Source organism: Dermacentor albipictus, chromosome 4 (assembly GCF_038994185.2).
Source record: "Dermacentor albipictus isolate Rhodes 1998 colony chromosome 4, USDA_Dalb.pri_finalv2, whole genome shotgun sequence".
Classification (NCBI taxonomy): domain Eukaryota; kingdom Metazoa; phylum Arthropoda; class Arachnida; order Ixodida; family Ixodidae; genus Dermacentor; species Dermacentor albipictus.
The window spans coordinates 54849177-54869412 of NC_091824.1; the positions used below are offsets into that span (position 1 = coordinate 54849177).

At 44.4% G+C, this 20236-nt stretch overlaps 1 protein-coding gene across 2 annotated transcripts in view; it reads right to left on the reverse strand.

Annotated features, from left to right (window-relative positions):
- The window catches only part of LOC135909137 (uncharacterized), a 76481-nt gene extending 56812 nt beyond the window's left edge, over positions 1-19669 (reverse strand). The window contains exons 1-2 of one of the 2 annotated variants that reach the window (XM_070536978.1): positions 19557-19669; positions 16205-16255 (exon numbers count right to left, since the gene is read on the reverse strand). In XM_070536978.1, the coding sequence (XP_070393079.1) occupies positions 16205-16255; positions 19557-19581 (76 nt within the window). In that variant the 5' untranslated portion in view covers positions 19582-19669. The remainder of the gene's footprint in view (positions 1-16204; positions 16256-19556) is intronic. The other variant, XM_070536977.1, reaches the window with a different exon arrangement.
- Positions 19670-20236: the final 567 nt, after the last annotated feature.

A 20236-nucleotide genomic window follows, 5' to 3' on the forward strand; every position in this document is an offset into this window, starting at 1 on the left:
ATACGCAAAAATACTTACGTAGTGCTCCTAGAAAATATGTTTTGCTGGCATAAACATAGCACCTAGTGGAAGCACTAGCACCATGACAGTGTCATTCCATGCAACTTCAGTATGTAGAAAGAAGTTGAGATTTCCCGTACACGACCACTGAATTTCAGTTAGCCTTTAAATTTTCTAGCAGCAACATTGCAAAGCCTTGTACCGATGAGTAGCTTTGATTGGATACTTACCATCTCCAGTCACTGCGTCGTGAAATCAAAAACGTACGAAGGAAAATAAGTTTCTTTACAAGAAAATAAAGTTCTCCTATGGCAACTTTGGTAGAACAATAGAGTTTGCTACTCGCAGTGTTTTATATTTACAGTACCAAATTCTTGTGCGTTGTCGTAAAACTACGAACACACAGGGGTCTCTCAAAGCCACGTGTTTATTAGGTAAGCAACCATGAACAAAACCACTATCGTTCAAGACCGAAAACCGTATTTGTCTCTCGTTGTAAAAGAACTTTAATCGTGAAATGCCCGTTTACAAGAAAAATCACGGCCACGGCGGCCGCATTTCGATGGGACTGAAATGTGGAAACACCCCTGTACTTAGGTTTAGGTGCACATTAGACAATCCCAGGACGTCCAAGTCATGCCGGAGTCTCCTACTACGGCGGGCCTCATAATCAGGTCGTGGTTTTGGCGCGTAAAACCTCACAATTTCGTTGTTTTTTCATGAAAGCCATCAACGTCAGCATAACGTTTTATGCCCACTGATAGAATCAACTTGGAATAATTCAGCACTAGATTACAGCTCTACGGCAGCGCAGCACGAGGTCCAGATGTTAGCGTTTAGGGGTTTACAAGATTCAGGGTCGCTCATATTTGAATGCGTAATCACTTTGTCGTGAGGGCGTGCGGGAGAAGTTCACACAGCCCTTTACCTACTTGGCACCCCATCGCTTATTTTATCGGCTTCCTCAACTACCTTAATGTCGAAGTGGTGAAACTAGCCAAGCGTTCCTCACTGATATCTAATTTATCGCTGTTGTTGCCTTCGTCACTTAAAGCTATACACTGATGGCTGGCACAGAAATTGGCGCTACTACCGCATTTGTTTAAGAAAAAAATCCGCCGTGGTTCCTCAGTGGCTATGTGTTGGGCTGCTGAGCACGAGGTCGCGGGATCGAATCGCAGCCACGGCGGCCGCATTTCGATGTGGGCGAAACGCGAAAACTCCCGTGTATTTAGATTTAGGTGTACGTTAAAGAACCCCAGGTGGTCGAATTTTCCCGAGTCTTCCACTACGGCGTGCCTCATAATCAGAAAGTGGTTTTGGCACGTAACACCCCATAATTTTTAAAGGAAAACAGCCATTAACGTCCGCTTGACCTCTAGAATGACAGTTTGAAGTGAAACTCGGTTATTAGGCAGACTATCCGCGAGCTGCAGGCTGACACTGCGCCGTTCGCAATTGCGAACAAATGTTCTGCGGTCGGTGAACTTATCACAAGTCTTGGGTTCATCGCCTCTGATCAACCCTCTCCCTCCGAAACCGCCTTCTATGAGGTACAAAACGGCTCGTGCTTTGAAATTTCCAAAACGTATTCGGATTTGTTTTCACGGCACGTTTTATTAGCTGTGTCACAGGTACATGCAATCATCCGAAATAAACTCAATCATCACCGTCATTATAATAAAGAACTGTAAAGCCTGATAGAGGGCGTGTCTTTGGCGGTCAAGTGCACAACCCGCCTTAAGATTGCCGAAGAGGAGGAAGAGAGAAAACAAAGGCGCTATTGTCCTGTGCACAGTCAACGCACAACAGAACCACAAGTATCAGGCGTTATTTTACTCGTTTTCCACAATATGACTGTTCACACGGCTACTTACGTTGTTCAACAGCTGCAAAGGCATGAAAAAAGGACACACTATTATGTCACATAACATCATTTTTTGCCTAAAAGCACGTATGACATGACAGAACACGTAAGACATGCTCAACTTTGAAGCGCGCCGCAGCGACACAGCAAAGAACGCCTATATAAACTTAGAGAACGGAAACTGTGCCCCCTACAGTGCAACGGAAGTAAGAGTAGCGGTAGCATTGTCAACTAACGTATGCGACCGAGAGGTGGCACTGGCAAAATCGAAACTAATATTATCATTACGTAGTGAGCAATATGACCGCTACGGTAGCAGCTGACGGGGCTCGGCGCGCTGCTGCCTCGCTGGTTTTGCGAGTTTTGTTTCTGCTGTCGGGGCGGTATTCGTGTGTACGGTACTCTAACATGACTACATGTATCTTTACTAAGGTGACCAAAAGGCCTCAACTGGCAAACAAACACTTGAAAGAAGTAAGCTTACATTGTTTATTGGCACTGGTGAATGAAGCAGTACATGCCCACAATTTTCGTAGAGGTCAGGCGGAGTTAATGTTGTCAGCCACTGTGTTACAACCAACAGAAACGTAGATAGTCATCTACTTAATGGACTCGATAGCTAAAATCGAGTGAAGGTTTCTCATCGTGTTCGGCGTGCCACTTAAACAGGGAGAATGAAGCTTCAGACAACGATGTTGATGCTGGGCTGCCCTCGTACTTGTATTGCGTACAGCGTTGCGTATCGTGTTTCATACTATACGTCTATTGTCTGCGTTCGTTGATTCAGCTAGATTAAAGAAAAGAAACATAAGTGCTAGGCAAAGTTGTACTGTTAGCAAGACAAGTTCGAGCTTCAATGTCCCATTGTTTTCAAAACACGTTGGTGAGAGGCACGAAGTGTAGGGGGAAAAAGTTATACTCAATTTCACATCACATATTGTCCGCTCTTCATATTTCTGCGGCGCATTTGGTGTTCAGGAGTGTCAGTAAAGGCTTTGACACACATGGATTATTCAAAGCAAAGCGAGAAGCGTTATGGACAAAAAAATTCTTAAAATGACCTCTGAAGATATTGTGTGAATAAACAAGGACACTAAATAAATATTTAAGTAAGCCCAATAAATGCTCACGGATGCCTGGGAAGCGCGATTTATGGTTTCATGTAAAAAAATATATCTCGGTTTGTGCATTCAAACAAGGCAAAAAAGTTGCAAAGAGATGAACATTTCAATTCAGTAACAGAGGTGAGCAAGGGAAGCGTCAGCCTGGAGCCAACGTTTCAACAGGCAAACATATTTGTGATGGCCGTGAAGGAGACAAGTTCCCACACTGAGGCTTCCCTTGCTCGTTCACTCTTTATTGGCTAAATTTAAAGCCAAACTTACTCCGAGTATATTTCAAAAACTTTCTTGGAACACACGGTGCTCAAGTTTGTCATCTACTGTTTGAAGAGAAAGAATAATTGTGTTTAGTGATTTGTCATGTTTGAGAAGTCTGGAGTAGGCCGGTCGTGTGAACTTGCCTCTTACGATGCAGGGCTAGCCTGCTTATTGACTTCAAGCAAACCATGCATGATCCTTTTGTAGTTAACAAATATAAAATAATGCGCGTAACCACATCGAATTCTAATCCTTGTACGTACCATCTAAACAACCTTCCCTTAGATTTTGTCATGTCTTGTTGTACACATTACAAATAACTTAAATTGAACCAACGAGAAGAAAAGGGATAACCAAGGGGACCGATTTCTATTAGTCATACCATAAGAAGCCAGCAAACACTGACACCAAGGACAACATATGGGAAATTACTTGTGCCTAATAAATGAAATAAAGAAATAATAAATTAATGGAAATGAAAGTGGATGAAAAAACAACTTGCCGCAAGTGGGGACCGAAACCAAACCTTCGCACTTCGCGTGCGATGCTCTACCAATTGAGCCACCGCGGCGGCGTTTCCCCATCCACTTTCTTGGGTATTTATGTTTTCCAGTAGAACCCTGGGAGTGTTAGCCAGCGCCCCCACTCGCAGACCTTGGTGGCGGATGTGGAACATCCTTCCTGCCACAGGCGTCACGAGAACGTGATCTTTTGGGTGAAGGTAACCGGTCAATAAACCCACACGTGCCATCTGAACGCATCGATGTTTCCGGATTCGAGATCCTCGTTATGTAATAAACGAGAAGAAAAGGGGTTAACCGAAGGTGCCTGACACCAAGGACAACGTAGGGGAAATTATTGTACTTAGTGAATTAAATAAAGAAATGATAAATTAATGGAAATCGAAGTGGATTAACGCGGCTAAGATCTCGTACCTTTAGGTATACACGAGGGGAAGGATCATAATGAAGGGAAAATCGAGTTGATCAACAGACACTGCGATGTCGGTGATGCACCAAATAACATGGATGACGTCCAGGCTGAGCTTGTGAAACAGGTTTAAGTGCTCAAAAATCAAATCAATGTAGAGTGAGATGCAGGGAAGGAGATAGAAGAAAGACTTCGAGCAGCCGAAGAAAAACTGCAGGGCTGCCATCATGCAAGAAAATGGTAGTGACGATGTAATTAGATGGAATGCCGTCTCCCCGCGCGACAGGATCGGGATTGCCGGCAAAGCGTGTGGTACGCGTGGAACATGCGGTTTGGGCAGCTGAAAAGAAATTTACCGACTTTGAAGCTACCGCAGAGGGAAAGCAGGAACGAAGCGGTCAAAGCGGCAGTCCCATGTCAAATTTGATTCAACTCAAAGGATGACAAAGGGAGGCAGAAAAAAGCATCGGTAGTATCACAGAGGGAAAAGGTGATAATCGCCGGCGATGAAAATCTCACTAGGTGCTCAGAGGTGATTGTCGGGAGGGTGAAAGGCGACAAAAGAGGGGTGGTAGGGACGTTTCCAGGGCAGACATTTGGTCATGGAGAGAGCTAGAGAAAAGCTCGCGTATAATGCAAAGGAACGCACTCTTGCAGCAGTAGCGGGCGACCTCAATGGCGTGCTAAACAGAAAAGGATCAGCAATAGTCCAGCCTTACGCGAAGGGTGCAACGACCTGGGCGAGATGTCCCCTCGGGGGCAGACTGTGGTGTGCACGGTGCCGGAAGAACCTTTACGTGACACCAACGTCCAAACAGCGGTTGCGGCCGCCAGTGAGAGTATATGTAGAGTGAGCCGAGAGAAAAGTTTCGAGGTTGTGGAAGTAAGCAGGAAAGTCAATAGGTATGGTGCTTTTCAACGAGACGAAATCAAGGAAAGCAGATTTTCAACAAAATCGCAGGCTTGTGCGAGATGTGGCTGTCGACTTGCTGGCGCGCGCTTGCTTTCTGTGGAGGCCCACGGGCGCTCAGTAGGCCAGACTAGGCCGTAATGAAGAAGGAGGTCCTCTAGGAGGAGCTCATGCTAGCCTGACCATCAGTAACAGGAAATGAGGAAAAGGATAAAGAAAAGGGCTCACCGGGTAATAGGCCCACCTAAACGTGCAAGACGGCAGAAGGAAAAGTGGTCAGAGATTAAGGAGCAGCTGAACAGGGAACAAATAGTTGTGTATGTGGTTACAGAAACGCACCTTATAGGCTTAGAAGAGGCACCAGTGATTGGGAATTATGCTTGGGAAAGGTGCAACAGAACGAAATACGAAAGAAAGTGATGAGGAGCCGGAATGCTCATATATCAGGGAGTCAAATGAGAAATAGTACGTTCAAAGTGAAAGAGCATCTTTGCTTAATAGGCACACTGAGTGGAAAGAAAACTTGGCTGGGCGTAATGTATTTGTGGACGGGAAAACTTAAAGAGAAGAATCAAGAGTTAATGAAACGTTTAAGTGCTAATATTAAGAGTTTCGGGAATCATGCCAAAATTATCCTGTTAGGTGACATCAACGCCCACATACAGGATCTAGACGATTATACCGACAACAACGGAAGGTTATGCTAGATCTCTGTGAGCAACGTAACCTCATTAGCACTTGCATGGTTACACATCTTGTTTTAATGAATTGTTTTTGCATAGCGCCGTCGCAGAAGGGAACAAATTACCAGATATAGCTGTCAATGAGCGTAAACCCACTATCTTCAAACAAATGCTTACTGATCGCCTCAAACTCTGACCTTTTTAATGACCTCACTCTATTTTTCCTTCTTTCGCGACTGCTGATTCCCATTATGACTTTTCTGCTGATTTACTTTTGCATTGTATTCAATGTGCTTCTTAGTTTTCTTTTTCCTTTTTGAGTTCTGTTCTCTAACGGATCCACAGGCTGAGTAGTGTAGGAAGCTGTAGCCATCTCTTTGTTACTATTATTACCTTATCTAATCCGCCGCCCTTGTAGTATCCCGGAAGAAGTCCTTAAGAGAAACATAATTATGACGATGATGAGTATGATGATGAATAAGAGATCTATATTTTGTAGCCAGATCAAACAGGAAGTCGCAAATGGGCAATCGACCATTGATTATTCTCTGATGACAGAAGAAATTTATGATAAGTTATGTGAAATTGTCATTGACGAGGAAGGGTATAGCCGCGCAGGGATTGACCATAAACGCATCATTTTGACAGTGAGATATGTCGTTAGGGGAAGAGAGCAAGAAGCGATGAATGACCAGTTCAAGTCCTAACCCTGAACAAATAACAAATATATTCACAAGAGTGGAAGAAGAACTTGGTAAATGTCCAACGAAAGAGTGGGAATATAGGGAATTTCCAAGTGTAACGACGACAGAAAGAAGGAAAGAAAAGCAACATGTTTTTTTGGAAAAAGTGAAAGAAACCGAAAGGTTAGTGGAACGTAGACACACGTGAAGTAATCGACGAACAATGACACAAGAGCGTAGGCAGGAGAAAAAACGCAGTTGCCGCAGTCTGAAGTAGACAGAAAATGGGAAATATGCCGGAAGAAAAAATCGATGGTTCAGTTACTGCTTCAAGCAAAGAATAAAGGAGGAGGTGAACGTTGGTTGTCAGAAATAGGTGAGAAAATGAAGGCCGCACCTAGACTAGTTATGAACCACAAGTCAGGTACAATACGACATTCTAGACGAAGATGGAAACAAGCCGGAAGGGGATGCGGCATTAAATTACACCCGACAAATAACAGCCGAATCATTTCAAGGCGATGGCGAGGTCGTTTGTAGAAAAAGAAGAGCATAAACGAGAACCAGATGAAAAAGGAGCTGGTGCTGATAAATTTCAACTAGAAGAAAGCCGAACATAATATTCCCAAGTGCACAGCCACAGGGTTCGGCTAGGGTTCCATTAGGCTAATTAATGAACTACGACCAAAAAGTAAGGAAGCTCTGCTGAAAGCAGTAGAATAAAGCCTACAAGATAGGCGAATACCAGGCAGTTGGCGACGAAGTACTCCGAACTTCATTTATTAAGGTAGGGGGGAAAATATACAATTCACTCATACCGACCGTTTTTTACTGCGTCGGTTATATACCGGGTTGCATTTCAGGCCATTAAAACTGCAAGAAAAAGCAGAACATAGTCGCACAGCTGGAGAACTTCAGAATGGCTTCAGCATTGGTAGGCGCCTGGATGATCACTTATGCGTTCTTACTCAAAGTATTGAAATATAGAAAGATCGACATTTCGGCGAGTTGGTACTGGCTGAACATCATGAAGGGGCATCGCGAGACGACGAAGACAAAGGGCAGGAAACACATAGATCCTGCGTGTCTGAAATATCCACAGCAGCAAGGAAGCCGCTGAATGTGGCTTTTTTAGACATTACCGCATGACAACGTAGGCCGCAATATTTTGTGGAATATTATGGAAGGGAAGGCTCACCCAACGACTGTATAGAACTTTGCAAGGAGATTTGCCTAATAGGCAAAGCGATATGCAACCTTTTGCTTATACCTGTGAACACGGATGTGATAATTTGGGACTGAAATTTAGTGCTCAGGTTTTATGGCATTCAATGAGAACAGTGAAAAGATAGTGGGTAAAGATAGTGGGTAAATACATCGGGTAAAAAAATACGAAAACTTTGGTATATAAATTAACTAACGCAATATATATATATGGAAACACAGTCGCAAAAATTTTGCAAAAGGGGAATTGAAAGGCGACTATAATGAATCACAGAATGTTGTGGGAATACCAAATGCTACAGAAAGTTTGAGAATTGTCTACGAATGCATAACATTATTTGGCTGAGCTGTAACTTTTGCTTTTGCCTACCTATGTTGCTAGTTAATGCATATCTACCCATCGCTTTTTCCGGGACTAAATAATGATTTCTCATTAGTGGACAAATATCAGAATTCTTGTAGCATTTCTTTATCGAGTATCACCCTATAACGTCGTTTCCGATCCGTTTCTGACGACCTTCTTTCCGATTCTTGCTGTTAATTATCTGCCAGTTTCTTTCGCTGTTATCGTTGTTCCTTCTGCCGACCATGATATCCTCGTTGTCGTTCAGTGTTCCTACGCCGCTTAATCAAGTCTACGTTTCTTTGCTGCCATTGCAAGACCTCGTCTCTGTACGTCGAGCGCCGACACGGAGATCAATAAATTGAGCCTAACCACTACCACAACAAATTTTTTACCAAACCACATCTTCCAATCAGTTGTTCTTATTCTATATTTAATAATTCCATCAAATGTCTATGATGAGATTGGGGCGATGTTACCAGTTCTTTTTTTTTTCTTCTTTATCGATTTCGAAGCTACACATCATCTACAGTTACCCTATTATAACGACGAGATGTCTTAACCTGACGAATTACGCCTTTATTTCCCAGTTACAAGGGGTTACAGCACAGACACGGTTTCTACAGGGTACTCGCAAAAGGATGCCTACGCATTAGTGAGTACGAGGTGCTCCGGAGTCTCTGAAAAGGTGTCATATATAGTACCACGGTATACATATGGAAATGTGGTTGTATGCTTGAAGTCAGAGGTACAATCAGGAATAGATAGCAGCCAAAAGTCAGCGAGACGCCTCGCACTGGGCGCTCACAGGGAGACTACAAATGAAGCTGTGCAGGGTGAGATGGGCTGGACAAGTTTTGAAGTGAAGAAAGCTCAGAGTAAAATTGATCTTGAAGAATGGCTGAAAAGCGTGGAAGAAAGTAAATGGGGTGGGAGAGTGCTCACGTATTTGTATAGTGGAGGAAAAGAACTGGGAAGCTTACCAGCAAGTATACGATGGGTATATATAGTAAAAAGCATGACGACAAATAAGGTCCAAAGCAGTCAGAGTACCTCATGCAACCTCATGGGGGACGGCGATGCGAAAGAAACCTGCTATGAGTCACTACGTAAAAAAAAACGAAAAGAGGAAATAAAGAAGTTATGATAACTCAAAGGGGAGCTCTTCTCTAAACGCGCTCAGGATGCCTTAGAACGCGTAGTTATAAAGCGAGGCACACAAAGCAAGAAGCATGTGCATGCTGCGGCAAAGGTAGGGAAACGATGAAACATATTTTATAAGAATCTGAACGTATCTATCCAGTTGTCGATTTAGGTTCCTCTAGCGTCCTTGGAGCCTTGGATTCAGAGATAACAGGGAGAAAGTAAACATGCCCGCAACATAGATAAGTAAAAGGTGATTGGAGGATTAGTGGCAGAAAGGTATGGAGGCCATAAATAATAGAAGCGTACAAAAGCAAGGTTCTTCATACTGGTTCAGAAAGCCTGACGCTGGGAATATTCATGTGTGTGTGTGTGTTTGTAAAACAACGTTAGGCAAGACGTTCGGCAAAATACGAACAAGATCTTGGTGGGGCAACCCAGCACCCCGTTTCAAAGAGGACAAAGCTACCATCCATCCACCTTTACGTCGCGAAAAAACGAACGAACGGAATAGAGCAGAAAATTAACCTGGGCACCAACACGAAGAATTATACTGCTTTAAAGCATCCACGAGTGTGGCAATTTGTACAAGAGTTTAAGCAGGTGGAACAGATTTTCACAACACAGCACGCATAGCAGCTCCGGCTGGCCAGAAATGCACCCTGTCCACTTCGCATCTCAGTGGTGCATAAGATGGGACTGACACGAACCGTCGGCGTTAGCCAGCGCCCAGTGGCATATTAGATAACGTTTGCTTGACGCTTACTGCTCACACTATAGGGCGTGCAGGCATCAGCTGAGCCGGAATGCTAGTGCACCTACAGATTGCGTGCGCACCACGCTCGCGCCGGCACCGATAGGCAGAACGCTTCCTTTGCTCAGCCACCGAGGTGATTGAGCGTCGACGTCGCGTCTACTTCACTTGGGTGGGTTGGCAGCCAAACGCCCTCCGTATTTCTGGAGACTCTCTAACCCTTCGAGCGCGAGCTGCGCATGCGCCGTGAGTGTGACAGCACGACAACTGCGACCCCGGGACCAACGGCGTTATTGCGTCTGGAGCATCCGTGCAACTCCTATCGCAAACCTATTCCTGTCGTCGTATAAATTTAGCCATCCCTGGAAGGGTGGGTTCTCGTTTCGATGTAGAGACTTATACACCTGGCGGCGACAAAGAGCCCAAATTGAGCGCGCAGAAATGAGCTATCGGTGTGAGAACTAAGAATTCCGAATACGATTTCATTGATTGATTGATTGATTGATTGATTGATTGATTGATTGATTGATTGATTGATTGATTGATTGATTGATTGATTGATTGATTGATATTGAATTTAACGTCCGAGCAGGGGCTATGCGAGGTGTCATTCTGGGGAACTCCGGAGTAATTTTTTTTCCTTGGGATCTTTAACTTGCACTAGAATCTTTCTACAGGAGCATTTTGCCCGTAGAAATGCGACGGCCGAAGCGGTAAATGAATCCGGCACCTGAAGAGTAGAATGAACTTACTAAAAAAAATTAAAGTATTCTGTATGCTAAATTAGTGTACCCATCCTTCTAATGTCTGCTTATTAGACTAATTGCAGCTATTAAATATACACTTTTACTTTCCATTACTGCAGCACTTCTGCGTAGAAAATTCGTCCTACATATGACAGCTCTAACCCAGCATACTGCTGTTCCAAATCCAATCGAACACGTTGGGCAAACCTTGAATTGTTTAAAAAGAACCTTTCATTGTTAAAGATCAGAGCCGCAGATCGCATCGTTGTTGGGCATACAGTGAAAGTGAATGAGCATTCTGAGAAATTAGTTTTACCGCTATGGTACAGGAAAGGTCAACTGTAGATAATGGTCAGGTGTTGCAATATAAGCAAGTCATTGTTGAAGCAGTTGAGGAGTGTTAAAATCGATGCCAACACTATAGTTTCCACAGTGTTACCCAAAGTCGGAGCTTCTTGGACCTGAGCTTCAATACAGCAACTAAGAATATTGTTTACACCGAGCCAACTTATCATTAGTCATTCGGACTTTGTATATGGCTTAGCGGAGCTTTCCCTTTGTAGTGGAAGCTTCACACGTCGCTATCGTTGTTGAAGAGTAGTTAAGGTAGCTGGGTTCCCACGACAAAACAGAAAATGAGGGAGTTTCCACTTGAAATGAATTTTTTTTGTTCATACTATTTCATCAACATCAATTACGTTTGAATTGCCTTCGCCACTTTAACATCCGCTTGCAAGGAAATATAGTCGGTTCCTCCGCAAATCACGACGCGCTATTTACTACTTAGGTGACCACTTGCAACAATCTTTAGCGAACCGAAACGAGAATTGTACTAAAACAAAGGCGGCTAAGATAGGTGTTTTTACGGTGTGCATAATAATGGTAAGCGTGAACAGTGGCAAGTGTGAACAGAATACTTGCACTGCTGGATTCACTCGCGTGTTGAGAGAGTTGTTCATTGAACATATCGATAGGTTTTGAACTTCGTTACAAACAATCTAACAAAGACATGGACAAAAAGCGTCACGCCACAACGGCTCTGCTTTGTTCAGTCAGTTTGATTTGACACCTACCTTTTCATTGCATAGAGCATAACGTGTACGAGACTTCCGTAAACAACGATATATCACCCGCCGTGTTTGCTTAGTGGCTATGGTGTTGTGCTGCTAAGCACGAGGTCGCGGGATCAAATCCCGCCCACGGCGGCCGCATCTAGATGGGCGCGAAATGCGAAAACACCCGTGTACTTAGATTTAGGTGCACGCTACAGAACCTCAGGTAGTCCAAAGTACCAGAGTCCTCAACTACGGCGTACCTCGTAATCAGAATGTGGTTTTGGCACGTAAAACTCCATTATCTAATCTAATCTAACAAGGATACATTCAGCTTTAGTGAGAATCAGATATAAGGAGTTACCGCAGATAGCATGGCCACTTGGCGCAAATAAAAGCATGTCTATTTCAGTACATTGCAGCCAGTGCAGTTATCAGAGGAGCTTCGAAAAGCTCAGTGAATCAACTAAACTCAGGAAAGCAAGCATGTGAAATAACCGCATCTGAAATTATCGACCGACAGCGCATATGATGTTAAGACACAATCCATGATGCTGTCGACGAAAGAATTGCGGTTATTCCGTTGAGGCGTTGCGTTGGCATCTTTCATAGTATGTTGACGGACCTAAATAGTCACTCTGTGGTGGGATGACATATTCACAGTATTGATTACCATTTTACGGAATATTGACTGTATTCGATGGAACAAATATTGCGGTGCTGCTTTCTCGTCCACGTTAGGTTAGAGCTGTTGCGGGTGTTGAGCGGGTGTTGTCAAGTTTAGGTGTAATATTTTGCTGTGAGTGTGTGTGTTGGGGGGGGGGGGGAGGGAGGAGTCAGAGAGGGGAGGCATTAACACTATTTTACCGCACAACGACGGATGCCTCTGTCCGTAACTCAAGACGGGGGCTGACCGCTAGGATGGAGAGGCACACTGCGGAATAAAAGTTGCATAAACAGGGATAGTGTGCCTCAGAAAGGCTCGCCAATGTTTCGACAGTCGAACGTACTGAAACGTTCGCCAGCCTTTCTGCTGCACTTTATCGCATAATTTTGTTTCTGTGTGCGTATGAAACATTTTTTTCCCTTTATCACACGGGGGAGGGGGGCGGGGCAGTCTTTAGCTCCACATGCGTCGGTTGGTTGCAGCGGTGGCGTAGAGGTAGAACACCCGCCTCGCGTGCAAGAGGTCCGTGGTTCGAATCCCGGTGCCGGCAATTTTCCACCGGATTTTTTTAAAAAATCCGCGTGTTCATAAAATTGCACAAACAGGCCTGGAGTGTGGCCTGATCCCGGTGACCAGAACCGGCAACACACTCCCTCACCAGTGCAGGATTGGCCACCCTGGTGCAGTACTTGGCCACAACTTCCTATATGAACACATCAATCAAACCCCGGCCCTCAGTCCCCAGCAGCTGCGAAGCAACTGACCACGGCGGTAATCAGACCTGCGACGCTGCAGAGGGTGCTAAGAATCTCTGGCTCCGGACAGGCCGCCATAGGAATATGAACCTGGCAACGTTTAACGCTAGAACGTTATCTAGTGAGGCGAGTCTAGCAGTGCTATTGGAGGAATTAGAGGGCAGTAAATGGGAAATAATAGGGCTCAGTGAAGTTAGGAGGCCGAAAGAAGCATATACAGTGCTAAAAAGCGGGCACGTCCTGTGCTACCGAGGCTTAGCGAAGAAAAGAGAACTAGGAGTCGGATTCCTGATTAATAAGAATATAGCTGGTGACATACAGGAATTCTATAGCAGTAACGAGAGGGTGGCAGGTTTTGTTGTGAAACTTAATAAGAGGTACAAAATGAAGATTGTACAGTTCTACGCCCCTACATCCAGTAATGATGACCAGAAAGTCGAAAGCTTCTATGAAGACGTGGAGTCGGCGATGGGTAGAGAGAAAACTAAATACACTATACTAATGGGCGACTTTAATGCCAAGGTAGGCAAGAAGCAGGTTGGAGACAAGGCAGTGGGGGAATATGGCATAGGCACTAGGAATAGCAGGGGAGAGTTATTGGTAGAGTTTGCGGAACAGAATAATATGAGGATAATGAATACCTTCTTCCGCAAGCGGGATAGCGGAAAGTGGACGTGGAGGAGCCCGAACGCCGAGGCTAGAAATGAAATAGACCTCATACTCTGCGCTAACCCTGGCATCATACAAGATGTGGACGTGCTCGGCAAGGTGCGCTGCCGTGACCACAGGATGGTAAGAACTCGAATTAGCCTAGACCTGAGGAGGGAACGGAAGAAACTGGTACATAAGAAGCCCATCAATGAGTTAGCAGTAAGAGGAAAAATAGAGGAATTCCAGATCAAGCTACAGAACAGGCATTCGGCTTTAATTAACGAAGAGGACCTTAGTGTTGAAGCAATGAACGACAATCTTGTGGGCATCATTAAGGAGTGTGCAATGGAAGTCGGTGGTAACTCCGTAAGGCAGGATACCAGCAAACTATCTCAGGAGACGAAAGATCTGATCAAGAAACGTCAATGTATGAAAGCTTCTAACCCTACAGCTAGAATAGAACTGGCAGAACTTTCGAAGTTAATCAACAAGCGTAAGACAGCTGACATAAGGAAGTATAATATGGATAGAATTGAACATGCTCTCAGGAACGGAGGAAGCCTAAAAACAGTGAAGAAGAAACTAGGAATTGGCAAGAATCAGATGTATGCGTTAAGAGACAAAGCCGGCAATATCATCACTAATATGGATGAGATAGTTCAAGTGGCTGAGGAGTTCTATAGAGATTTATACAGTACCAGTGGCACCCACGACGATATTGGAAGAGTAAATAGCCTAGAGGAATTCGAAATACCAAAGGTAACGCCGGAAGAAGTAAAGAAAGCCTTGGGAAATATGCAAAGGGGGAAGGCAGCTGGGGAGGATCAGGTAGCAGTAGATTTGTTGAAGGATGGTGGACAGATTGTTTAGAGAAACTGGCCACCCTGTATACGCAATGCCTCGTGACCTCGAGCGTACCGGAATCTTGGAAGAACGCTAACATAATCCTAATCCATAAGAAAGGGGACAGCTCCTGATCAGCTCCGATCAGCTTACTGTCCGTTGCCTACAAACTATTTACTAAAGTAATCGCAAATAGAATCAGGAACACCTTAGACTTCTGTCAAGCAAAGGACCAGGCAGGATTCCGTAAAGGCTACTCAACAATAGATCATATTCACACTATCAATCAGGTGATAGAGAAATGTGCGGAATATAACCAACCCTTATATATAGCTTTCATTGATTACGAGAAAGCGTTTGATTCTGTCGAAACCTCAGCCGTCATGCAGGTATTACGGAATCAGGGTGTAGACGAGCCGTATGTAAAAATACTGAAAGATATCTATAGCGGCTCCACAGCCACCGTAGTCCTCCATAAAGCAAGCAACAAAATCCCAATAAAGAAAGGCGTCAGGCAGGGAGATACAATCTCTCCAATGCTATTCACAGCGTGTTTACAGGAGGTATTCAGAGACCTGGATTGGGACGAATTGGGGATAAAAGTTAATGGAGAATACCTTAGTAACTTGCGATTCGCTGATGATATTGCCCTGCTTAGTAACTCAGGGGACCAATTGCAATGCATGCTCACTGACCTGGAGAGGCAAAGCAGAAGTGTGGGTCTAAAAATTATTCTGCAGAAAACTAAAGTAATGTTTAACAGTCTCGGAAGAGAACAGCAATTTACGATAGGCAGTGAGGCACTGGAAGTCGTAAGGGAATACATCTACTTAGGGCAGGTAGTGACGTCGGATCCGGATCATGAGACGGAAATAATCGGAAGAATAAGAATGGGCTGGGGCGCGTTTGCCAGGCATTCTCAGATCATGAACAGCAGGTTGCCATTATCCCTCAAAAGAAAAGTGTATAATAGCTGTGTGTTACCAATACTCACATGTGGGGCAGAAACATGGAGGCTTACGAAAAGGGTTCTACTCAAATTGAGGACGACGCAACGAGCTATGGAAAAAAGAATGATAGGTGTAACGTTAAGGGATAAGAAAAGAGCAGATTGGGTGAGGGAACAAACGCGAGTTAATGACATCTTAGTTGAAATCAAGAAAAAGAAATGGGCATGGGCAGGACATGTAATGAGGAGGGAAGATAACCGATGGTCATTAAGGGTTACGGACTGGATCCCAAGGGAAGGGAAGCGTAGCAGGGGGCGGCAGAAAGTTAGGTGGGCGGATGAGATTAAGAAGTTTGCAGGGACGTCATGGCCACAATTAGTACATGACCGGGGTTGTTGGAGAAGTATGGGAGAGGCCTTTGCCTTGCAGTGGGCATAACCAGGCTGATGATGATGATGATGATGCGTCGGTTGACCATCTAAAGTGATGAAAATGCACGCAAAGCACGTGTACAGACAGGCTGCTTGTGCAGACGCGTGAAAAAACATCACGAGAAGAACCCGCGAGCTAATGACAGAAAGCACCGGATAAACTGCGAACAATTTCACAGGAGTAAACGCTCACTTGGTAGGTCACCAGTTGTTCCCAGCGTTCCAGTGGCCGTGCTTTCGTCGCCTGAAAGCAAAGACAACCACCACCAATGAAGTGAAATTCCGCAACTCATAGTTTCGCACAACACCGGTACCAGCTTAGTACGAGGGAAACTGAGCTAGTTGGTAAGATTCTTAATGCAAAGAACGGGTAAGGCGTGGAGACATGGACACAAGAGGAGTGGACAACACGAACGCCTGTTGCGTCCGTGTTTGCACGCCTTACCCTTTCATTGCATTATGAAACTGGTACCAATTTCAAATCAAATTAATTAGGTTGTGCTTATGCGCATTTCTAGTCAGAAATATCGTTCTTGAAAACTCACAGTTCATTCCCACAAAACTCCGCATATATTTTTATGCGCTGGGTGCAATAATACAATATGTTGATTTATTCGCGGAAAACAACGCCATCCCCATGGTAACGTTTCTGATATGCAGGAGCGAGGTTTCAATTCTGATAAATCCAGTACTAATTAGGCTTTAGCGCAAGTATTTTTTTTTTTTACAAATGCACTTTCCATGGCCAAAGATAAAGGTTAACAAGATGTTTTCATTTATCCTTCTGTGGAATGGCGTTTCGGCTTCGTGGGGTCAACATGTTGCACCGTGTTACATTATTTTTCAGATAAAGTTCTGAGACAAAGCTATATCCTTCGACAAGTGGCAGGGCTGGAGCAGCTAGTCACCCTGTCAAATCTCAAAGTGTAAGCTTAACGGCCCTGTCTTGCCCGCATTCTTTTGTCGAAGCACCCAATTTTCGGGGCATGCACAATGTCACTATTGTGCCACGTAAAATCAAAAGTCACCGTGATCTATCAAACAATAACAATACGTTAGTTTCGGAATTCACTATAGTTAACAATACATAAAATGAATTCTGAGTCAATTCGCACTTTAAATATGTTGTATTCAAACGAAAAAATCAGGACTGTGTTTTGCATTGATTATTTACATTTTTTTTTCATCTTTTTGTCGTCACTGTGCCACATAAAGCTGCGCCCATGCTATCTCCGGGATCAGGCACCGAGCACATGGATCACAAGAAATAAACAGAGTATAAAGCAATTCTTACAAAACACGGTTTCAATAGCTCAAGATATAGGCGCATATGGTTAAGCAAAGTAAAATGTTCCCTAAGCCAAGAAAATTAAAAGCACAGCTTAGCCCCCCACCTCCCCCCCCCCAAACCATGCATACCTTTTCCATCAAATTTCTCAAGCATCTGCTTGATAAACACTACCGCTGAAGACATATGACTCATAGAGTCCCATTTGACAAAATAGGTTACGTCTGTCGGCATAGCAAGTTGGTGTTGCGCGTTGTATCAGTGGATAGGCCAACAACCGCATAGACCCGTGTAACGCCCGCAGTTATATAATTTTGACGAGGTGCGGCCCTTGCAAGGGACCGAATCCTTTCGTCAAAATGGGGCCAAAATGTTTAGCTCTATTGCCACTCCGAAATTCCGTAGTTCTGCGCCAATATCTAGAAACGTCTCGGTACAATTCCTCGAAATGATAACGAAAAATGATGAATTGCTTATACCAATGGCATTTGTACAGTGTGGTTCCTTTGCCTAGAGTGTAATATCTTTACCGACACTTCTGCGCACATAAATAAGTTTAATTTAAAACAGAAATGGTGACAAATGTAAAAATATGTTGAATTGTTGCATTGGAAAGTAAGGGAGCGTGATTACACATAACCTAAAGAATCTCGAGAAACAAGCGCGGAAATGCTTATCCCATCGCAAGCGCCAATGCCAAATCAACTTATAATCAGCGGAATTGCTTTGCAGGACACAGAACGCTGTTTTCCTTAGAATGATCTGCTGTATTCCAAGGGGCCCGTCGTATTCGATCATGAAAATTTGCCCCTTCCTCCCCTTAACCTACACTATGATGCTAAAATACGTAATCATCGCGTTATTGCATCCTGCTATCCCACCATCCCACTTTTTACATGTAGCGTGAAGACCACATGACACCGACATCACGTATATAATGATACCGTTCGGGTAGTAATTCGCCAGCACATTTCACCACAAATTGGCAGTGGCAATATTGAGCAACCTGAAAAAAAGTCTCTGTTCCACCTAGTTTTTTTTACTTTACTTCAAAGGCGAAATCAGGGAATGCCTAGACGAACACCTTGCCGCACAGCTCTAAACTTGTAAGAAATCTCATGGCAGCTGCGACAAATAACAATACGACACGCGAATGTTCCCAGCCACCACCAACGTTTTCTTAAAAATCGCAGCCACGCTGGGAACCGTTATGCGCGCGAATTCTGTCTTCGCGAGCACAATATAAGTAAGCCTCACGTATTATTTCAAGCGCTATAAATTCATTTAGCCGCTAGGGGTTTTAGCGCCGCACTTGGCACTTCTACCGGTGGAAACATATATTGAGCGAATGAACGCAATATTGGGCAGGCGACTGGTCATAGGCTAAGAGTGTTTCACAATGCGATTTCACTTGCGATTTCGCAGGTGCGGCAAATACACCATCGGTCCCTTCACTTGCGGAATTTTTCGATGCTCGATTCTCTCAAAGCTCGCACACGTGGCATGTACCAGGAACGAGTAACATTGCGGATCGTCATACACGTGACTGCGGCCTTCCTGCTCCCTTTATGTTTTCATATGGTAACGAGTTCCAACACGAAAAACGTTTTCTGAATACACAGCGGAGGAAGCGGGCGGAAAAGATGTAAAACGTTTAATTGGGCAGATTTACAAAGCACAGTCACATTGTACAAGGCTGAAAAACCGCGGCATTCCGCGCTTCTTCGGCAACATGTCCAACGGCTATCAGGGTTGCTTTACCTGGTTCCCGAATACAGCCATGTTTAGAGCTGAAGCTCACAATACTTTCTAGCTTGTTTTACTTTGCTCTCGCCGAAGCGGGTTGGAAAAGTATACTCCAAGAATGATTCAGTCTCTCACTAGGTGCTTGTCAATTTGAGAATGGGTGCCGCTGCCATCGGTACATGTGTGACGGCAATGCTATGTTCGCGACTGCTGAAAACACAGCTGCGGAAAAAAGCAGTCCAATACCGCAGCAAGGTAAACATCCATTAATTTTCGAAAGCGCACAGGGAGGAAGTTTTCATATAATAGGTCGCATGTGGGAGGAATGCAGTAAAATCTACAACTGCTGTAGGAGCCAGAATTCCACGATTTCAAGGCAAACGCTCGCAGATATTTTAGGGCAGTGCAATCGGTGGTCCACCGGGAGCGCCCAAATGCCGCATTCAGTCGTATATAGCCATTGTACAAAAAATTTGCGAGAACCTGCGCAAAGCATGCAGATGTTGCTCACCATGGTAGCTGCGGGAGAAGTACATCTCAACGTCGTACTGGTAGGAGTTGCTGAGGGACGCAGCGACGACGTGCAATAACGCGGTTCGGGTCAAGGGCAGGTATTCTTCGTCTTCTTCTTCTTCTCGTTCTTTACAGATGCACGCGCATTATCGAGCTTCAAAATGGGGATAGAGATGATGATACTTTCTTTAATACCACAAACTCAACGTGAGATTAGACCAAGAACATGGAGGTTATATGATAAAAAACAACAAAAAATGTTCAATTGCAAATGGTTTATGCTTTTTTTAGCTTAAAACAGTTTTCTTTTTCAGTCCTTTCCAACACCCCAAAGCCACTCGCTTAGCTCCTCCAGCGGAAGGTAAACAACATTTTTCGCAATGGAGGAGGAGGAGGAGGAAGTAAACTTTATTACTCGAGAAAGAGTAATTCAGCGGTCGGGCCGGGTGTCTTTATCTTCTATTGGTTGATGAAGATGTCCGGCCTGCATGGTTGACGCCCCTATTCCAGGGCACCGCTGACCGTGGCTGCTCGTCGGGCATGATCCACCAGCTTCCGTTGGAGGCTAGGGTCGCCGCTGGAGAGCACGCTCTCCCACTGCACCGCACTCGGATTTTCTATTTTGTGGAATTCCTTATTCGTATTGCACTCCCATGTGATGTGATAAAGTGTGAGTAT